Genomic DNA, 22022 nt, shown 5'->3' on the forward strand with positions numbered 1-22022 from the left:
AGATGCTCAGCATCTCATAAAGTCATTTATGTTTTAGGGTGATCAGCTTGCATCAAAATTGGTAACAGTTACTGGAAATTTTGACAAAGGCTCCGAACTCCTCACTACTTGTACGATAAGTAATAACAGAAATGAAAAATAATTTTGGAATACACACACATACACACGCACACCCTTGCTTTTAGATATGTCTACATATACACAGAGACACTGTTCTAAATGAAAAAGAGATTTGAGCGCTCAACATAGTATTTCATATTTCATGAAATTGTCACTGAAATCAGGAATAAGAAAACTGAACACCAATGTAGCATTAAGAAGCAGGCATTCTTTATTGCAGTGCTGGATGCACGGGGGATCGTTCCACCTAACGCACACGGCTTCCTTCTCTCAGGTAGCTCATTTTATGCAGTACATGTAAATATATGCATATTTCCTGGAAAAGACATACATACTCATGAGATTACCCAAACCCAATTATAATATTCATCCTTCTTCTTGTGCATGCCTAATTGTCCAGAGTGGAGGTCTTTGGTGGTCCTGAGGGTCTGCAAATTCGCCCACTTTTCTATTCTCCTTTGTAGTCCCCATATACGGTCTTAAACCAGGTCATCTCATCTCTTACTCTTTCTTGGCCTGAAATCACTGGCCTTGGGCCTGTCTTCCTTCATCCTCCAGGGCTACCCTTTTGTTAGAACCTGAATTTATTGCTTACAAACATACAAAGATTAATTTCAAACAACCACGGTACCTTAACACTGACTGTTTGAACCTAGGATGCATGACGACTACTAAATTCTTAAGATTAAATCTTAACCCTTCCATAACATTGTCGTATAAAAAAGTAAGACTATTTTTCTTATAGTTGGGAGAAAACATCTGGATTACTGCTCAAGGTAACGTCACCCTTGGAATTAATGACACTTGAAATCTGAATATAGTCTAAGAACAGCAAGGAAGTAAAAGGATACCACATTCCCACAACAGGTTTATCTGCAAGCTGTGACAAACTTCGTAAGGTCAGCTAGATAAAAAAGGGCTTTCTAAGTTGTCAAATAGTGTGACAAGTTTGTCTGTGGTATTCAAATTTAGGGCCTCCAAGATCTTGTGTTGTAAGCCGTGAACATAAAAAATGCAATGCTGTGTGAACGGGAATCCAAGAGGGTTTTTTTGCAATGACAATTCAAAATCTGCGACAGTTTAGAAATGTCAAACCCGTTAAGCAGAGCCCCTGCAGAGCTCTTTCAGAGAATAAGAAGGCCCATGTCCAAGACAGAAATAACGTGAAGGAGATTTCTTGCTCTAGGGGACTAATCCACCAGATTGATGGGTGTTGGGATGCTAATACTGCAACCAGAGAGGAAGCTACCTGGCAGAAGCAGACTACACTGCTACAGAGTGAGCATTTTGAAATTGCAGGGACAAAATTGTAAGACAGGCTGAGCTTTCTACTGTGGAGAAATAAGAACATTTTTATTTTGATAGTATGTAAATGTACCAATACATTATTTTTAGCCAAAATGGAAACTGACATACTATAGTTCCTTTGATTTCAGAGAGACAGTGTAGCAATATATTCAGAATTGTACTCTTAGTACCAACGTATTGCCAGTTTATGAGCTATACATTGAAAAAATCATGTGTTTGGATAAGAAGAAATCAAGCTAACAACAGTTAACGGTAGAATACAAGAGAAATGGTGTGACCTGATACCAGTTTGTCATTGCTAGTCTGTAACTGGTCAGCATGTTTTACAGAGGCAGAGCAAACAGAGCAGTCAATATCCTAGAAAAAGGATTTAAATCATACAAAGGTATTTTTACTAGTTATGAGTGTGCTTTAAAGTGTATTTGTGCTGCTACATTATGAATTTTAAACATTGATCTAAAGTTACTTCACAAATACCTTAATGCCATCTATTCTAAACAAAGTAACTGGACAACTGATGGAATAAAATTAGATTGTTTTCTAACTCAAGTAATTCTGTAAATTGAGCAGCACCTACGGGGTGTACAGTAAATCAGTATGCTACTGTCTAGATGAACAGCCCTTTACACAGTGTAGTGGTGAACCCATGCCGGCGCGTGGAGCAATATTCAGCCTCACAAATTTAGGTGCACTAAAGAGGATGGTAGACCCCAAAGGAATGGTAAGATACAGATGACTGAAAGTACCATACAGGAAGGCATTACAAAAATTGTATATATTCAAGATGTTTGTTCCAGATCCTTTGACTATGTGACAATATAATTACATTCAGGGGCTACCATATAGGTAGTAGTTCTGAACTTCTGTAAGTGGCTTATAAGAGTCAGCTTGCCTAAACAGCTACTGGGCTGGGATTGAAGATTTCTGGACACATGGTCTTGACTCAGTTTCCTAATCTTTAAAAGATGGGTAAAAGATCTTATCTAATTTCTAAGTATTTAAAAACATATAAACAAAAAGTGATATCTCAGAATTAGACAATAAAGATAAATGTACACATTGTTAACTAACTGTCACTCCTTCTTTAGATGAAACTTGTTGCAATCAAATATGAGACAAGGTTTGTATGAGGTGGTAAAATACCAGTTTTTCTAATAAAATTGGCTCAAAGGAACAAGAATTTGACCATGCAAACTGCTGGTGTAGTCAGAAATACTCTTTTTCCAGAGTCGTCTCTTGGGATGGCATTCCGTGAGGTGTGGCAAGCCTATAAAACAGACTAAAGAGGAAGGTCCTTTCTCACCTTTCCAGGTTTCCACTGACCCTGCCTCCCATTCACATGGGTTACTGTGCTGTCTCTGGCACTCCTCAGACCCATCTGTGAGTGGTTTCTGCCAGACCATATTAAAACCTTGCACAGATTTCTGCCATAAGAGTGAAATGCATTGGCTGATGGAGGAGTCTGATGAGTGCAGTGCCAGAGAGGAATAAGGATCAGGTGTGGAGAGGGGGGGGGGGGGGTGAGAAGAGTGGAGTAGGATGAAGCAGAGATGCACCTGCAATTTTAAATCTGCTTCTCGGGTACAGCAACACTACCTGAAATGCTAACATTTTCAAGAGACTTTATTTTTTCTTTTCCAAATTTTTTTCTCTTTGGAAAATGCTAATATGGGTTAATAAAAGTCAAGCAAATAAGATCTAAATTAAAATCAAAGTGAGAAATAATTTTCATTTAGGGTTGAACTGAATGTTCAGTGAAAAAAAACTTTTTAGTATTTATAATTTTGTCCAGTAATTCCTGCATTCGTCGAATAATCTATTAAAACCTTTTCTGTTTGGCCAGAAGATAAAACAATCAATTTTTTTCAGATGGGATTGATTCTGTGAGAACGTTTAGCTTCATGTATTTAACTGTTTGCATTAATGACAGTAAGATTTAATGTGAGTATATCTATTTATATAGGTTGGACTTAAAACTTCAGTATTGACAGGTGTAGTAAAAAGGGAAAAGAAGGATTTCAATTAAGTGGGGGAGAGAGAAAAAAAGAATTAGGTCATGAATGTGATTCTTTGACTTAGAAGCAAGGATCTGGACAGAGAAACACTTCACTTCCAGCCTCTGTTTCAGTTGTAGATTAAATGTTGATTAAAATTGTGACTAGAACCCGGGTCTCCCTTTTCCCAAGTGAGTTCTTTAATACCACAAACAGTCAGTCACACTTGGGTATTCACCCACTGGTTTAGCAATAACTATTTATTTACTTGAAGTACAAGCCCTGTGAACAACAGGGACTTGAAAGCCTTATCCCACCCAGAAAAGCTGACAGCTTGCTGCCTAGCACGCTCAGAGGTGGACATTTAAATCCACTATTTGACTGGAGAGCTGAAGCGCTTTTGAACTTTCAGGTCGCAGCTGAATGCCCTGTCCAGGTTTGTCTTTCTGTCGAGGTAAGACCCAAGTGTGTGCCCATATGCTGCTTCAGCAGGAGCCAAGGAGACTGTGACAGGTCCTTAATCAAGAAACCGTGGTACCACAGCATCCATCAGCGAGTCAGTTGCAATGCAGCCAGCAACTGTTACCCCTCTCTCTGTAAACCCAGAGTAATAGTGGCTAATCTTTCAGACCTCATCAGGATAAATACATTGATTGTGATATACTTGGATACTAAGGCAATAGCTCTTACGTTAGCATTTTAAATAAGCGATGCAGGACAGATGGAAGTTAAGCCTATACAGGACTAAAGAGTAGGATGGAAATGAAAAGACTTAAAGAAAGGTCTGTTACTGGAAAGCTTGTTTTTCTGTGTGCTTTTCTGCTTGAACTTGGATTAACTGTGGGAGAAGTAGATTTTTGATACCAACAGCCTGTCTGTATTGGGAATTAAAGCATCTGAGATGAAGCTGAGGTAACAGAGTTCTGGAGCAAGACTAAATAAGCTACTGCAAAACACATCCAACATTTTTTAGCCTTATCTAAACCAAAAAATACATAAAGCCCTAATAATACACAGGGCCTGTGTATTAAAACAATCTTGCATTCAACATGACTACATATAAAGGCTCATAAACTTGCCATGTCATTTGTGTCATCTGGTAACCTTATATGTGTAGAGGTGACAAGCCTTTTTCACTGGTCTACAATGCAAGTATGTGTAAGCAGAAACAGCAAATAAGATACTGATTTTGTTCTTGAGGAGCAGAAAACCAAGTAATCTCATAAAAAATGAACAGAGACCAAATCTTCTCACACCATCACTGACTAGGCATCAAGGACAGTACACATGACTATTTCTATAGGCATAGCCTATGGATCACAGCAAAAAAATATTTCTGGGGAAGTCATGGCTACTCAATTTTTGCCTGAATTTTATTTGTTGATATAGTTCTATATGTCTGAGGGCTGACAAACTCTTTGAAACCCACTAGCATGTCGTTCAGAGCTGAAACTCTGAACAGTGTTCTTCAATGAATGTTGGAGAATTTGCCTTCAGTCAAGCTGGCAGGACATTGCACCTGCCCTTCTCCATTACAGTATCCTCCTCTTCCTTAGGGGATCTGGTCTAGTATTTTTAATGCTTCTATTAAGTCAAAACAAACACCACAAGATTTCCTACAGAAGCAAGCTGTCATTTGTTCACTTTTGGCCACAATATGTGATGAACATTTGTGGCTAATTCATTCTGAGATATTTTAATTTAATCATGGGTTCAAAATACTTACCTTCTCTTACCTCTTTCTGCCTTATTTCATACAGTTTGGAGATGTCTTGCTTATTAATAAAGACCAAGATTCCTTAAAGTTTTATTTCATCTCTTCCACGGAAACAAGGGGAAATACAGTTAAAGGAAAATAATGTATGGAAAGAACTGATTCAGCTCATCAAAATTCTGAATTTAGTTTACATGAGATCCAAAAGCATTTTCCTGCTTTTCATATCCAAGTCCTTAATGAGGCGGTTTTGTCAAAGTGAAATCTCAGAAATAGAATGTGCCAGTAAGATGTCTTTTAAATCTGTCTACTCTTTGTGTATGCTAAACTCATCAACTGCTTTTCTAAAATAGCTACTGTTTTTTGCAGCAAACGAAGCACAGACAATTGAATGTGTCAACACCACTCGCGTGGAGTCACAGTAAGATTCATTTATTTTGTGCCAGGCACCCATACTAGTAGTGAATCAACTGAACTGTATTTGTAGTCAGATGTCACACATATTGAATGCCTATCTCAAAGAGCCTGGTCCTGCTCTCAGATGGGCTGTGCATTGGAGGGTTGTCAGTGAGGGCAGTGACCCAGAAGAATTGATACTGGGAAGCATCAAGCTTCTCATCCCTGCAAAAGTCCTTGAAGGTTACCTTTGGCTGGCACCATTTCCAAATTATTCTGAAAGAACGGAAGCTCTTCTTTAGTGTACTGTTTTTCTCAAAAAGCCTACTTTGGCAGATTAGAGTAACTACAGCAAAATATCTGGTGTACCTTCTTTAGGGTGGTACAGAGAAATAAGACTTGTAGTAGGACCAGCTCAATGGATGATGAACAAAAAGATAATGATTATGAACCGAAAGATAATCCTTTGCACAGGATCTGCAGGACCTCCACTGCTCTTTAGTGATGGATTCAAACCCTTGGAACAAAGCTGAGGGTATACCTCAGTTTGGAACTTCCCTGCCTGGCACTTCTTGAATTCTGTCTGGGAATGTCTGGGCAGAAACATGTATGTAATGCAATAAAACACGCTGGTCCAACATGCCCTGGAGAGAGACCTACAGAACATTCATCCAAAGGCTTGTAGAGACAGAAGCATTTCTTCATCTGAGCAGCAAAACAGTAACATCTGAAATTGCAGACAAAGAAGAGATAAGCTGGATAGACCTGCTTTGTGCATTAAATAATCAGAAGATATGTTTTCCCTATAACCATTTTCCTGAGCAGGATGATGGGGAAGGAGAAACATTTGCTTTTATGGTTGCCCAGAGTATAAGTGCAAAAAAGGGCCATAAGGGAATCAGACTGGAGACCACTCACATGGTTGTCACTGTCACAGAGCCATCAAAATCATACCATATAAGGTCAGTAAATGTCACTATTCCAGATGTTCTTGTTTTTGAGAGTATATGTGAGGTTGTATCCTTGAGCATATGGTGCCATTTCAAAAGTTACACCACAGTAGGTAGCTGAGTAGGAGGAGGCAATGAGGGAAAGAGGCTGTACACATGGATGTCTGTCAGGGCCACCTTCAGAGTGTTCCGCGTGCCTGTCATTGCTGCAAATGCCTGTATTGCAGTTAGGCATGAACTAAGTCATGATACAGTTTGTTAACAAGTTAACAGCTTCACTCATTGCGTAATCTCAGACAGAGGCTATTTGCTTAATCGACAAATCTGACCCTGCAAATGTTGGTGCAGCGCAAGGAATAATGCAGTTCTACCCTAACCAAAACACATTTCGCTCCCACTAATAGTTAGGACAGTCACTGAAGCTAGGTTCCTACTCCTGGCTGGAGGTGTAAACCCAGACAGGGTTCTCAGGAGGACTCTTCAAAGATGGTTTCACAAGGATGGAGTATGGTATGGGCCACTGGAACATTCAGATGGTTTGCTAGCCTTACATAGGCAACATGTGGTGCACATTCCATCTTTTCCCTAGGTGCTTGCCTACAGGAGGGGATTGTTTTGAGAAATCACCTCTTGTATCTTCTTCTAGAGCAATGAATATTGTGCTATATCAGTGGCTACACAGAAAATGCTTATACTACTCTTTTTCAAAATTTATAGATCAGTACAGACTATTGAAACATATCAGAAAGTAATCATGTATAATAGACTGACTTTAAACCAACAGTTGCATTGGAAAAGCTTTGTATTTGAATGTCTCAAAACTTCCAGTTTCCTGACCCTTTACCAGACTTGCACCAGTAAGCTGGAGGTAGAAGTATGCTTCCTATTACTGAACCACTGAGCCAGCTAGTCTCTTGATCTTACTTGGATTTGCACCAGTGGCATAGACATAAAATGCTCTGAATTCCATTAATGATTCATTAAGCCAGCTATTTCATGACTTCAGCTGGATCTGTACCAATGGCACACAGTTGAAGAGCTGTGTCCCACTGCTGATCCAGCTAGCCAACCAATTCAAAATAAAAAAGAACAGAGTTAAGAAATTACATTTAAGGAGCCACTAAAATATATATATATATAAAAATCAGACCCCTGGGACAACAAAATTACAGAAATTATATTGAACACCTACTTTAAATGTGAAGTGTCTCTGATAACTTTCAATGAGTTTTTAGATTATCCTTGCCCACACTGTAATTGACAGAACAAACTAGTATCTTCCTGTAATCATACTGAAGTGAACATTTTTTTTTTTAACCATGATTTCTACAGGTAACTAAACAAGTGCTTCCTATATGCTGAAACTGTTTCACCTGAATGAGTAATTAAAATATGTAATTCTATAGTGCTCATGATAAAATAAGAAAGCTTACTATGCTGGGCAGTGGGCTAAGACTACAAGGAACAAACCTGGCTGGAAGAGCCAGCTTAATGAACAGATATTGATAATTAACAGCTGGCAGACAACGTAATGTAAAAAATTTCCTGAAAGGTTACTAAGTTGAGTTCTATTTCAGCGCTGACGTGACAAAATGTGATTGCCAGTTGTGCATTGACCTTGGGGAAACCTTGTTTTTCTCTGGACACTCCACGTGAACTCCAGTACGGACTGCCAGCATATTTTCTAGAATGTCTCCCTGCAGTAAAAGGTTTCTTGCTCACACACACTTGTTTCCTTACTCTCAAAAACTCGACTGCAGGACATCATCCAATGTACAATCTTCTCCTAAGCTATTACGGATCTACCATTATGTTAACGATCATCTAGTTTACAAGGATTATCGTACCACAGTAATAAGCCCCCTCCTATTGATTTCAGTTTCTTCTTGACTCAGACTTTTAAAAATTTGTAAACTTACACCATTTCATTACATTAATACAATCTTCTCCTACATTTCTATACAAAAACCCCCACACAAATCCCAGTAGTAGGCACTTATAAACCAGGAAGTACTGAAGGTAACGTTGCCAGTGGAATCTGAATTCTGCCCCTCCTTCCTAACACCCACAAGGGCAAAAATCAACAGGCTACACAAGGAGACTATGAGATGTTCTGAATAAACAATACTGGTTTTAGTGTAGGGTGTGAGAATCCTCTGCAGGAAGCTACAAAATGTCAAGTTACTTGCTTGTACTTTAGATAATTTCAGATACATTTAAGAAAAAAAATCTTTTTGTCTTGTCTACAACAGAATATTCAACACACAGTGACTGAACACATGAGGGAACAGCAGCATGAGCACCAGCAATGCAGCATATCTTCAGTAACCATGCTGTTTTGGGTTCAGGCTTACACCCACCCACATATGTTGTATTATACCATTGCATAACCAGAGATCTCTGGAGCCTTAATTCTCAGTCTCTATGGCTGCACACGCTGCAATTGCCGTGCCAGTATAGAAATACTGATAGCATGTGCACCACCCCACCAAAGTGCTACTAGAGTGACTTTCCCCCAGACGTAGGGTATTTCTTCAGGCCTCTGTTTTTGCACTAGTAGTCCATGGAAGAAAATGATGCGCTAAAGAGAAAGCTCCTGAAGTGGTTCGTTAATGCCTATGCAAATCACAAATGCTTTCAGTAATTGTTTGTTAGCACACAGTCAAAAGGCGAATGATCTGGAGTCTGCCATTAGCAAGATGGTATTGAAACTTCAACAGGAATATCTGAAAATATAAATATCCACTGGAGTCAGAGGGCTTGGACTTGGACAGCGGGTTATCACTCGCGGTTGATGGCGTTGCTATTAAATGTGGAAGGCATGTGCCTCCGTATTCATTCAAAACCAGTTTAAATACTTGCTTTCAGACAGTGTCCTAGATCACATAGTACAAATAAGACAAAGTAAAGATGATATGGTGCCGAGCTGCTTAGTCTAAAGGCTGTGTGTAGCAGCAGCTTGAATCTCAGGGGAGAGAGGGCAAGGGCTGCGAGGGGAGGAAGGGAAGCGGGCAGAGAAGGCTGCAAAAAGACCTCGCTGAGCCCTGGAGAGTCGCGAGCGGTCGGGAAAATGTGGTGTCTCCCTATTTCATGCTGACCCAAGGAAAGGGTGACCACCATCCTTGCTGCCTGCCGCCTCCCCCGACCGGGGAACTCTTCAGAACGGGGCTGCTGGCCCCGCATGACCTCATGATGACAACCCCCCTGGATCCTGGGGACCACGAGCAACTCGGCTGCGAGCCCAGACCCCGCGGGTGACCCGGGAGCGCCGCGGGTTCAGCCCAGCCGCCCGCCCCGCCCCGCCCCGGCCAGGGCCGCCCCGCCGGGGCCAGCGGCGCCCGCACCCAGGGCGGGAGCCTCCGGGTGGAAAACGGAACAAAAAAGTGCTGGCACAGAGGGGCGCGGGGGGGCGCCCACCGGCTGCGGGCGGCCCGCCGGGGGTGAAGGCAGGCGGGCAGCGGCCCGGGTTCGGGCGGCGCGCTGGCACAGCCGGCCACGGCCCCGGGGTACCGGCTGGGCGGTCCGATGGCCGCTGGGCCGGGCGGCGGGGCCGGCTGCCCCGCGGCCACCTCGCCCCGCGCCACCGGGCCGGGACAGCTCCTGCCAGCGCCGCCGCTGCCGGCGTGACGTGGAACGGCATCGCAGGCGCAGGGTTCCAGCCCGCCGCCGGAGCCCTCAGGGGCCAGTGCACCGCCAGGGCTGCGCGGGCCCCGCCGCCCCGGGACGCGCGCGCCGGCCGCCGGCGCCGGGCCCAGCGGTCTCGGCACTAGATTGGTGCTGCCTGGGCCGCGCGCAGCACGCCAGTCTCGCGCTCACTGGGCCGGGCGCCGCGCCGCGCCGCGCCTGCCCCGCGCGCGGTTGCACCCGCTCGCCCCGCCCGCCCCGCTCCGGGGTGGCCCCGCCGCCTGGCCCCGCCCCGCTGGGCCCTGCTCCTCCCCCTCTGCGCTCGGGCCGCTCTCGCGCTCCTGTCCCCTCCCCCCCCGCTCGCTCCCTGTCAGTGCGGTGGCTGCGCCGGGAAACATGGCGTCGGAGGGGATGATTTTAACGAACCACGACCACCAAATCCGCGTCGGGGTCCTCACAGGTAACGGGCCGCGGCCGGCGAGGGGAGAGGCGGGGGGGAGGTGGGAGGCGGCCGCGGGCCGGTGCGCGCCGCCAGGCCGCCCCGCGGGCTGCCCCGGCCGCCGTCCCCTGTGGCGGCGCCGCCGCTGCGCAGGGAGCTGCCGCTCCGCCGTGCGTGCGGCGGCCTCGGCCTCGGCCCGGGCCCGGGGACGGGGACGTGGGGGCGGCGCTCCGGCCACCGGCGCCGCGGCGGGGACGTGTGCGCGAGGCCGGGAGGCGTCGGGCGCCGCTGCCGCAGGCGGGCGAGCGAGCGGGGCTGCCGGGCGCCGCAGCCCGGGGGACTGGCCAGGGAGTAACCCGCCCGGAGGGTACAGAGTGCGGCGGGGGGCGTCTGGCGCGGGGGACGGGGCCGAGCCTGGCCGGGCTTCTTCCGGAGGCGGTGGAGCTGTGAGTGCGAAGGCGTTCGGGAGAAGGGAGCCCGCGGCCGGCGCGAGCTGCGGGCCGGCGGGAGCGTGGCCTGCCTTCCCTGGGCGGCGGCGGGAGGCGGCGGGAGGCGGCCGGAGCTCCCGGCCCCGGGGGATGCCTTTAGCGTGGCACGCTGTGCGCGGCGAGCACCCTTAGGGTGACTCCTTCCCCTCCCCCTCCCTGGCCTGCACTTTCGGGCGGGTGGGGGTGCGTTGCCTGTGTGCTTGTGTTGGGAGGGGGAGGAGGGCATGTGTGATGCCGCTGCTCACAGCGCATGGATGATGCTTTAATGAACCCCTGCACATGACATGCAGTGGTTGCACAGAGCGGTTCCCGGACCGGTACCAGTGCTGCAGGCTCCGAGGTTTCTTCTGCCTTGGGGCGGGGGGGGGGGGCTTTGCGGTTATTCCGGTGTACCGTGGAGCTCGGCGGTCCGGTGGAAGCGCGGTAGGCCGCCCAGAAATGAAGCCCCGGGGCGTGCGGGTGTGTAAGGGCGTAAATAACGTTTCTGGTGAAGGAAGGGCGAGAGATTTTAGTGAAATTTTTGCGCGTCAAGCTCAGTAGCTTTTATCGGGAGCCTGGGAAGACATGACCGTTCATTGAAAGCGGCGGTGCGAGCGCGCTGAGGCATCGGAAGACGTTCGGAGTGAAAGAGGATGCATTCCTTGGGGCGAGGAGGCCTGGAGTTAACCTGAAAGTTAATCATTAAACCCAGCGATATTTATTTAACGCGAACGCCCCCGGCGGCTCACGCCTCCTTCGGAAGCGGGCCCGTGCCCGCGGTGCTGGGTGTGTGTGTGCTGGGGGGGTGGCCGTGCCCGCAGTGCTAGGGAGGAGGGGTGCTGGGGGATGGGGGGTGTCCCCGTGCCCGCGGTGCTGGGGGGCCGTGTCCGCGGTCAGCGGCCGGGGCCCGGCGGGCGCTGTTCCGCCGGCGGGTGCTGAACGCGGCGCGCCCCGTGGGTGCCGCGGCGGCGGGCGCCCGGCCCTTCTTGGGAAGCGGTTGGCTGCAAGGTTATTCTGACGGGAAAGCGCTGGGAAAGCACGGTGTGGCAGAGGTGGAGGTCCTCAGCGTTGCATTCAGATTTCAGGCAGTCGTATCCTCAATAAGGACAGAGCAGGCCGGACCAGGTGCAAGAGTCCAGCTAGGGGAGTTTGTACCTTTTGTTCCCGAAAGCTGGGACTTACGTGCATTATGTATTATTGTAAAAGTTAAAGTGAGGAGGAGGTGTCTGCTAACAGAGTGGTGTAAGTGTGTTTTGCACAGCTTCGTGCTGTACAACTTGGATTATTATTCTTTGTTGATCAGTGAGCTGTAATAATTTTCACCTGTAAGTGTTCCCAGGATGCAGCACCAGATACATATGGTGCTACAATCATTTAAATAATGATTAAGTCACAATAGATTCGGATAATCTTTCAGAATACATAGGTTTTTATTTTGTGCTATAAATCCTGTTTGAGCACTATGAAGCTCTTTTAACTTTGTATCCTAATTTGCAATTCCATTGAGAAGAGCGTGTGGTCTGATTTTAATTTTTTTTGTTAAAAGGCATAAGCGAGCATAACAGTTTTAGCCCTTTTCCCCTCACTGTCACTGTTTTGAATTGCAGGCTGAAAAATTTTGCAGAGAACTCTTTTGCCATTTTGAAAGGGAACATCTTGGTTTGCAGTTTTCCTAGACTCCTTTTTGTCTATGTTTGTAGACATGAAATACAATTTTATATAAATGTGTTTCTGTAATATCATATATGTGGCCAAAATTAATTATTTTCCACTCTGGCATTTAATTTAACCCCTGAAAGAGAGTATTTCTATTTTAGAGGGTTTGGACCCCCTAGTTGTTTCTGCTCTTTTAAACTTAAAAAATCTCTCTTCTGAATTTTTCTTGTGGAAATGAACTAATAATCACTTCTTGGCTGGTGGATGAAGGAATAAGCGTAGGAATGGAAAGGTTAGGTATGAGCACTATTTTTTTTTTGCTTTTTGTTTAATCATTTAGAACAGTTCAGTGATCAGAAATTAATAATTAACATAACATGACTTCTTTAGTTTTTCTAATTAAGATCATGGCCATATGTTTGTTTTGTCAGCAGTATATACTTGTGGGTTTATCAGCACAGCCATATAGATTTATGTTCCTATTAGACATGGTATACTCAGTTTAGAAAGTACAATTACTGCACCTTATGATAGTGTTCAGATGGAATTTAAATTTACTTATGAGTAACTCCTTTGAACTAATTTGGAATAAAGTTCTGTGTTTATTTTTAATTGAGGATATAAAAAAACTATTTGGGCATGCTGTTAGTCTTGTCTGTTGTCAAGATTGATGCACATGGCTTGAGTATATTAATACAGAGTGAATTTTTTTTTGTGTAGCATAGTTTCATTGCATTCAGTTTTGTTTTGCATGTTATTGTATTTAGTTTTGCTTAATAGATCTTTGCATCTTTGTGTGTATTGGTAGTTTCCTATCTAGAAACAAATGTGTATTTCTTCACCTGTGACAAATTAAGATGGGTACAACGGATTAGAGAAATAGAAAGTTTGCTTATGGTTTAGCCAAAGTAACTTATTGTGTTCAAATGCAAAATTTTGCAGGATGCAGCACCTCGTGTTTTCAAAAAAATACTATTTGTTAACTTTTCTTATATCCAAACTGTCAAGGTCTTTTAGTTAAGAGTCTATGAGAAGAACGGAGTCCATGATTAGGACTTTTTCTCAATGTGGAAGAACTGTCTTCCTGAAATCTGGGGAAGTCCTTTAGTGTATACAGTATCTGCTGACTTGCAGATGTCTTTCATGTTTATTTTTGAGTCCCTATACAGAAGGTTGTAGAGTTAAGCTTATTTAATGGAACAGGGGGAAATATAAACAATGACAGATTACAAAGTCATGAAACTTGTTGTGAACTAGAGGGCTATGTCTTATGTGAATAGGAAGTCTCACCAGTTTGTGGCTAGAAAACTGAGTTCTAATCTTTGTGTGTTGTTTTTTCAAGACATTTTGCAACATGTGAAAAGAATGCAACCATGAAAGTGTCATATCCAGCCCCAGTGTTTAATGAAGTGTTCAGATTAAAGGTACTGCGCACTTAAGTTCCAAACCTAGTTTTCCCTCTTCCACCACTGATACATAGCGCATGCACATGAACTAATAATGGAGCTTCAGTGTTATGTTGTCATTGGGTTACGCTTATGGTAAAATGCATTTTAAAAGGACTGTAATGCTAACTGTCAGATTGGGAGAATATTGTTATGGAGAATGAGTTTTCAGGGTTGGGCTAACAATGGCCAAAGCTTTGTCATTTATATATTCTCAATATATTCTTTTTAAAAATGAAACACAGAGAGATAAGTAACATGGAGTAGATAAATGTAGTCATTTTCTCTCTTTTTTACTTATGGTAAAGGTTGGATTATATGCATGTGCTATCTGCAGTGTTGTACACCGGTGCTTCCTTAGTAAAATACAGATCTTGATAGAGAATTACTCTGATTGCCCCTTGCAAGTCTTTCATGTTTGGGATTTCTGTGACAGAATGGTTGTTAATCAGTTACCGTTGGTGTCAGGATATTGGACATGGATTACTAAGTACAGAGTTTTGTAATGCTAAAGTTGGCTAGAAAAGAGAAGGCAATGTGCATGGTACCCAGAATTGAGTCAATATTAGGTCATCGTTCACTGGTGGTGACATTGGTAAAAGTTACATAATCTGTGAGCTTTCTTGTTACGTGAGGGACTAAGTGGCCTCTTGACTAGAACCATCCAAAGAGATCTAAACGATGTTGCCATCTCCACTAGCCTGATGGAAAAAAGAGACTCTGGTTCTCTCTGGTTGCCCTTTTATGTTGTCATTTTTCTTCTCCATCCCCATTTTCTTCTTCTTTACCTCTCTCTTTGTTTTCTGTCCAGTAAGCATCTAGTGTAGCTGGTCAAAACTTGATGTTCTGTTACATGTTTTTTTCAGAATATTCCTGATAAAACTTGTCAAATCTGGGGTTGGCTAATAAAGCTTCTTTCAGTGTTTGTCTGCTCTTGGGGCAGGTCTGTGAGAAAGAGTCATCTCTAGACACAAACAGCATTTTCTGCCTTTGTTCCTCTTTTTGTATTGTTTTTTGCTTGTTCTAAAAAACAAAATATCCCAGGCTAACTTTCTTTTTCAGGATAGTTCTATTGTATTTAGTATTGATTAAAAAGTGGTGATGCAGCTTTTTACCGCTATGAAACATTTTTACAATTAAAATTACAAATGCAATCCTTCACTAATCATTTCTTCTTCAGGTACTTTATTCTTCCTTTCCTCTTCTAAGTAGAGATTAAAACATTTTGAATGGTAGTTGTTGCCATGGGTCTATGCAACAAAGCAAACGGAGGTTTCTGAATGCATAACCTCAGATTTTGTTTAGCCTCTTAACACTTAGCATCTTTAAGTGTCCGAGACAGTTTTGTTTGTTGAAATGACACAGCACGTACACATTGTGTCTGAATTTATCACTTTGAAGGAAGTATTCTTCCCGGATAGTGAAGGCCTCGTCTACTTGAAAACATCATCCAAATGGATTACCTGGGCAGATCTGAAGTTCACTGATACAAAAGTTCCTCAAAATTATCTTGGAGAAACATTGGGAACAAAATACTTACGCTGTCACTGTTTGTTGGTTGAGACTGTTAGAAATATGTATGCTGTTGGTTTTCCAACTGAAAATTTGTATGCTTCTCTCAACTTTCTTCTAAGGCTCTTCATTAATAGCAAGCCAGTTGAAAGATCTTTTTCCTCAATTGTGTTGCTATTCACATTTTGGACATGCATTAGAGTTACAGTGAACTTTCTTACAGAGTGTGCGTGGGAGGGTAAGGACTGACATAAAATTTGCTAGGGCTTATTGCCAAATTGCCCTAATTGTCTAAATTGAAGTTGGTTAGCTTTTTGCTTGTGATCTGCCTTTGTGTCAAAACCCACATCTTATTGGGCACTTGTCTTCAAAACACAGGTTCAAGTCATAGCTTTTCCTAGGATCCTTAGTTTTCTTCCAAGTACTTCGTTCAGTGAATGAGTGGCAGAAGTAGACAAATGCTGTACTTCCATTAAGAGTAAAACATTCTAGAGTCTAGCAACATTGGTTTTTGTCTTTCCCAGCTGCAAGGCTGTCATAATGTTGAGTTTATCCGTAGAAGCTAGGAGATCTCCCTCTTCTCCATTTGTAGCTGTAAGTCTTCACTAAAGCATTTCTTTCTATTTTTTTGATATGGCTGTGATGATAAGCTTTTTGCTAGTGAAAATGATCGGTACAATTGTTCAGTTTCCTTTTTATAGTGTAACAGTGCTGAATAGGAACCTTTACCTTTTACGGTTAAAGAGGAAGAAATTCCTGGATTTTTTTTACCGCCCTGTTTTTTAATGTGCGGTGTGGAACAAAAATTGGTGACTGGAATCTCGCTGATACAGCAGACTACTTACGGTTTAATCTGCTTGCTATGATAGTGCTTTTTAACTGAAAGAAGTGGAAACACTGAAGTTAAAAGCATATAAAACAAGATTATTTCCTAACTGTACATGGATGCTTTAATTAATTCCTACGTATGTAAGAAATGGCCATTAATTTGGAGGTTTATGTGTTCTTAGAGAGCAGGGGTGAGAAATCTTGCAATAATCAGTGTTCCTTGATTTGGAGTTTACTTACCCAAATACAATTGAAAGACTTCCATCTTTGCCCATGCTCCATGCCTGCAGTTCATATTTAGTAGTACGGGGCTTATGCATTACATTATGCTTTCATTTACTTTTCTATGTTTACATTTGTCCTCTTTTCCAGTAATGTGGAAAAATCTTTTGTGCTACCTACCTTAAAAATTAGTGAATGTGGATTTCATGAGAACCAGCTTAGTTCTGGAGAAACCCTGAATTGGTTTGCTGGCTTCATTAGATGAACAATAGCAGATTATATGACCATCAGTCCCTGTTTCGGAAAGTCTAGCCTACAAAAGCCTGATACAGACATGGAATTTCTCACCTTTAGTGTTGATTTAGCCATATCTGACTGTTTGCTTGTTTCCAAGTAAGAGTAAAGCATCTTTTGTTGAGAGGTGCTTTTATATCATATTCGGATTTCACCCAGAGCTTTTCTGAAAATTTCTATCTTGAAATTTATAACACTTTATAAAAGCAAAGAAGTTTGCTGTGCAGTGCCTTTGTGAAGTGAAAGTTAAGATTTTGAGTTTTCTTTTTTTTTTCTTTCTGCTTTTTTAGTTGTTCAAGCTAAAAAAGTCTGAGTATGTGGGAAAGTATTTTTTTTTCTTATTCTGATGGTTGCAAACCATCATTCTGATGGCTGAAAACCTTATTCTAATGGTTGAAAATCATAGGTTGAAAACCTATTTGCTGATAGGTTTTAATTTTTTTTTTTAAAATAAGGATAGTTTTTTGTGGTCTGCAGTTTGTGAGATTGATATTATGTAACAGGAGGACATGATAACTAAAAATGAGAACAAATTTTAGCTCTTCTTAAGGTCTTGAAGTACAGATTAAATAAAACAAATGATTTACATTCTGTGCCTATGTGTAGATGTAGTATGCAAGTCTTCTTGAATTGAAATGGTCTTATTAACAGTCTTGTGTATGGTAGAATTCTTGAAAGCTTAGCAGAATGCCTGAAAAAGCTGTTCTTGGAGAATAGAAGGGTAATAAACAGCCATATGGGAAATAAGCAGGTAGCAGCCTTTGTTTGTGGAATATTCTTATTTAATAAGAAAGTAGCATAGCCTTTTAGTTTTTTGTGTGTTTTTTTTTTTTTTTTTTTTTTAAATCACAAAACAATTGAGAGAAGTAAGTTACAGTTTACAAGGAACAGTAATTGCATTAAAAAAGTGCTCAGGAAAAGTAGGCTTAATTAGGCAGTTATCTTAGAAAATCTCGTTTTGCAAGTAAGAGATTTGTATGTGATGTTTTGTTTACTTGTTTTCATACTAATTTACTGAGGCCTATTTTATGCCTAACTTACTCATCAAGTGGAAAAAAATTAGCATAAACCCTCAAGAATAATCTTCTATGTACATTTTGCAAAATCCTGCAAAACAGGGCTCTGTCCTACTATTACAAGGTGGGTGAATGATATTAATGGTATTTTGTAAGGAATAAAATGCATTGTCTGTTCCGCAAACTGTGAGATAAATAGCAAAACTTCCACTGGCTGACTTCAGGGATTTAGTGAATAGCTACGTATTACAAAATCTATTTTTGCGGAGTAAGTGGTTTTTAATGTATACCAAGACCTGAAAGAACTGACTCAATGTTAATTTAGCTCTGTATGCGAGTTACCTAGAATAGTAATCTTCAATAGTTTTATACTTAATATGAGACTTCATTGCGTATTCAACATGCAAATTGTAATAGTAGACCAATATTGTAGTATGTTAAGTATTGCATACGTCTTCAGGACCACAACTATAGAAATGCATAGAATCATTTGGGTTGGAAGGGGCCCTAAAGATCATCTAGTTCCAGCCCCCCTGGCCTGGGCAGGGACACCTTCCACTAGACCAGGTTGCTCAAAGCCCCATCCAGCCTGGCCTAGAACGCTGCCAGGGATGGGGCATCCACAGCTTCTCTGGGCAACCTGTTCCACTGTCTCACACCCTCACAGTGAAGAATTTCTTTCTAATATCTAATCTAAATCTACTCTCTTTCAGCTTAAAGCCATTCCCCCTTGTCCCATCACTACATGCCCTTGTGAAAAGTCCCTCTGCAGCTTTCTTGTAGGCCCTCTTTAGGTACAGTTAAGGCTGCTCTAAGGTCTCCCCCGGAGCCTTTTCTTCTCCAGGCTCAACTACCCCAACTCTCTCAGCACACAGGAGAGGTGCTCGAGCCCTCTGATCATCTTTGTGGCCCTCCTCTGGACTTGCAGCAACAGGTCCGTGTCCTTCCTATGTTGGGAGCCCCAGAGCTGAACGCAGTGCTGCAGGTGGGGTCTCACGAGGGCCAAGTAGAGGGAGAGAATCACCTCCCTCAACCTGCTGGTCACGCTTCATTTGATGCAGCCCAGGGTACGGTTGGCTTTCTGGGCTGCAGGCACACATTGCTGAGCCATGTTGAGCTTCTCGTCCGCCAACACCCCCGAGTCTTTCTCGTCAGGGCTGCTCTCAACCCATTCCCTGCCCAGCCTGTGCTTGGGATTGTCCCAGCCCACATGTTTCTCAGCTATACTATTTCCTCTTCTAATTAAATTATATTGCTTATTATGTTGTAGAGTGAAGAAGCAGAATGCATGTGGGCTTTGAACCATATTATTTTTTGGGCTTTTGAGTACTTACTGTGTGGTTATGAAACTCTTAGTTTTCTACAATTTCTTCATTGTACTGTATATTGTCGGGAATTTGAAGTCTATGTGGAATATTTTTCATTTGAAAAGTATTTCTTGTATTTTGTTGGTTTTTTTCTGTATCATATATAACTTTTGAGACCTAAAAGTGGGAAGTAGAAATTGAAGTATATGGTGTGGGTTTGTATTTTGCTGGTGTTCTGGATTTTTTTGAGGTTTTGTTGTGTTTTAGGTTTTGGTTTTTTTTCATGTATGCTTTGGGGGATTTAGATTCATGCTGAAATCTAGGAAGTGAGCTGTTAATCAGAATAATTTTATGGGAAGCTGTATGGATGAAGAACAATAATGCATTCTGCAGGAATTAAAACAAATTGCAGTGAAGTATCCTGCAGATCTGACTCAGAAGAGAAAGATTCCTAGGATCTCTACAAATGACAGAATAGACAGAGATAGCCATTAAAAAAATAATACCCCCTTTTCTCTTAGCAAGCTGCTTTTAATGCCCTGATAGGCTGTTTAGGGAGAGATGGATAGGAAGGCCTGAGATGAAATCTGTAAAGCTTTCGTTCAGTAATTCTTGGAGAGATACTGAATGTGGCACTAGTTAGGGATTTGGCAAACCAAGACACTTCTACTCTGATACTTCTTACCCCTTCCTGAAACAATTTTCATGGGCTTATGAGGACAGACCAGACTAAAAGAGATGTTGGGGTCAGGCAGGTAGGTATCCTTTTACCTAGGTACTTGAAAATCTTGTCTTAGGAAAGTTTGGGGAGCAGTGTATGTTTCTGGAAGGAGAAGAATTCTGGGAACTCAAATAGGTATTAGGTATCTTCCCACTGACATGATTCTTTCGTATGCTGTAGAGTAGCGTCATAGCAGTGTAGATGGTGAGAAGCCAAAGGCTTACTATGTACTCCCTGTCAGAATCTTCATCTCAGAATCAAATCAGGAGAAAGCAGCCAGATGCCTAAAACCAAGTACATATCTGATGAGAAAAATGCCTGTTGTTTCCAGCAAAAAAACACCCAAATGTTAAAGGGAATAGGTACTTCCCATTTCCTCTGTTTTTAGCTTAATTTTCCTTTTTAGTTGCCTGAATATTCAAGGGGAGACATTAAGCAAGCCTACAGCAAATCAAGGATCCTCAAAATCAGCTGCCTTGGAAAAATAACCTGTAAATTAAGCATACTTAGGACAAATGTTGTGAAACATATCTTCAAAAGACACACGGGGACAAAGCGTTTCTGTAGATAATACTCTGAAAGCTTGAAAGATGCTGGGAAAAAGTTGCAACAGATGCTTGTATGTGTGTAACTCCCTCTGATTAAAACTTCAGCATTGCTGTTAGGCTCAGATTTAATACTTTAAAAAAGTTTAGAGAGTATTTTTGAAGAAAAGGTATATAAAGTGGAGTTTTTTGGGAATGTTTTTGTAATCTCCAGAATTTTCTACTTGATTATGATGTCCTGAAAGAATTCCTTCTCAGATAGTCACTCCAGTGATACTCCTTTTGCCCTAATAGATGTATATAGTAGATCAGTGAGGTATAACTACTTAGCTACTAGCTTTAGCTAAATCTAACCAAAAATACTTCTAGTTATTGTAAAATATACTTGATGGCAGACTTTTTTAATGATCACTTCAATTGAACAGACTGAAAAGTCTGGGAGGGGGGTGGGATTTTCTTTGCTTCTAACCTCCCATTGTGTGGGATTCCAGACCATTCTGGACATGCAGAAATTTGTTCTGGCATTTATTTAGCAAAATAAAGAAAAGGAGAAAACAGTAAAACTTATGTAGAAAAACCAGGAGACTTAAGAGGGTGTTGAGATTTTTTTGTAGAAATCTTTGAACTTTTCAAGTAGATGTGACTACAGTGTAGTGCTATATGGCGTAATTCTTTGGATAGAAGGCAAAGCGCAGAGCTTCAAGAAGTTGGGAACAGGCATGTTAGTAAGATGTGTACAGTTCAAGTTGAGTATATTTAAACTGCTCCAGAATCTAATGCTATTCTGACATCTGTTATTTAGGAACATTCTCTGTTCCACGGTAGGGAGGTAAGCTGTAAAACCTTAAGGTTTGATCTTGCCAGTTAAATTCTAGTGCAGTAAGAATTAAAACTATTACTAGTGTCTCCAGTGTGCAGGACCTTCTTACCTGAATGACACTCAGGGGTTTTTTTCCTAAGTATCAAAGATCAAAATGGAAACTCTAAAATTCTTGTTAAAAGCAACTACTGAAAAAAGCAACTGCTGAAGAATTTTCCTGGGATCATTAAGCCTCAAGAAGGATGCTCACCTGCCTGTTCCTATTTCTTTATTCCAAAGGGTATAGCTCTAGTTTATGCACAATAGTTTCAGTACATGACTTTTCTCTTTGGCTTGGCAGTTGATCAAAGAGAATTAGTGAAAATACTAGTTGTCATTTCACCATTGTTTTGTCAGAAAAGGGTTCAAGTAGACTTTTTGGAGTACTTTGATGAACAGAACATCTTTCTTGAAAAGGCATCTGAGGCTAATTTCTGTACAGCATTAAACTGGGACATCATGGATTATCTTTAATATTAGAAAAGTCTCTTAATTACTTGATAGCTTGTCTTATATTTGGTTATTGTTATTTGTAAGATGCTGTGAGGACTCATCAGATAATAAGGGAGATTTTAGATGTGAAATAGTAATCATATTCAGTATTT

General features: G+C 42.2%; 1 protein-coding gene across 9 annotated transcripts in view; it reads left to right on the forward strand.

Annotated features, from left to right (window-relative positions):
* Positions 1-10410: 10410 nt before the first annotated feature.
* Positions 10411-22022, forward strand: part of GPHN (gephyrin) — a 297031-nt gene continuing 285419 nt past the window's right edge. For 8 of the 9 annotated variants that reach the window (XM_027777278.2, XM_013305412.3, XM_027777280.2 and 5 more), the window contains exon 1: positions 10411-10566. In XM_027777278.2, the coding sequence (XP_027633079.1) occupies positions 10503-10566 (64 nt within the window). In that variant the 5' untranslated portion in view covers positions 10411-10502. Of the gene's footprint in view, positions 10567-14010; positions 14093-22022 lie in introns of all 9 variants that reach the window. The other variant, XM_055800368.1, reaches the window with a different exon arrangement.

The sequence above is a fragment of the Falco peregrinus genome, chromosome 1 (genome assembly GCF_023634155.1).
Source record: "Falco peregrinus isolate bFalPer1 chromosome 1, bFalPer1.pri, whole genome shotgun sequence".
Classification (NCBI taxonomy): Eukaryota; Metazoa; Chordata; class Aves; order Falconiformes; family Falconidae; genus Falco; species Falco peregrinus.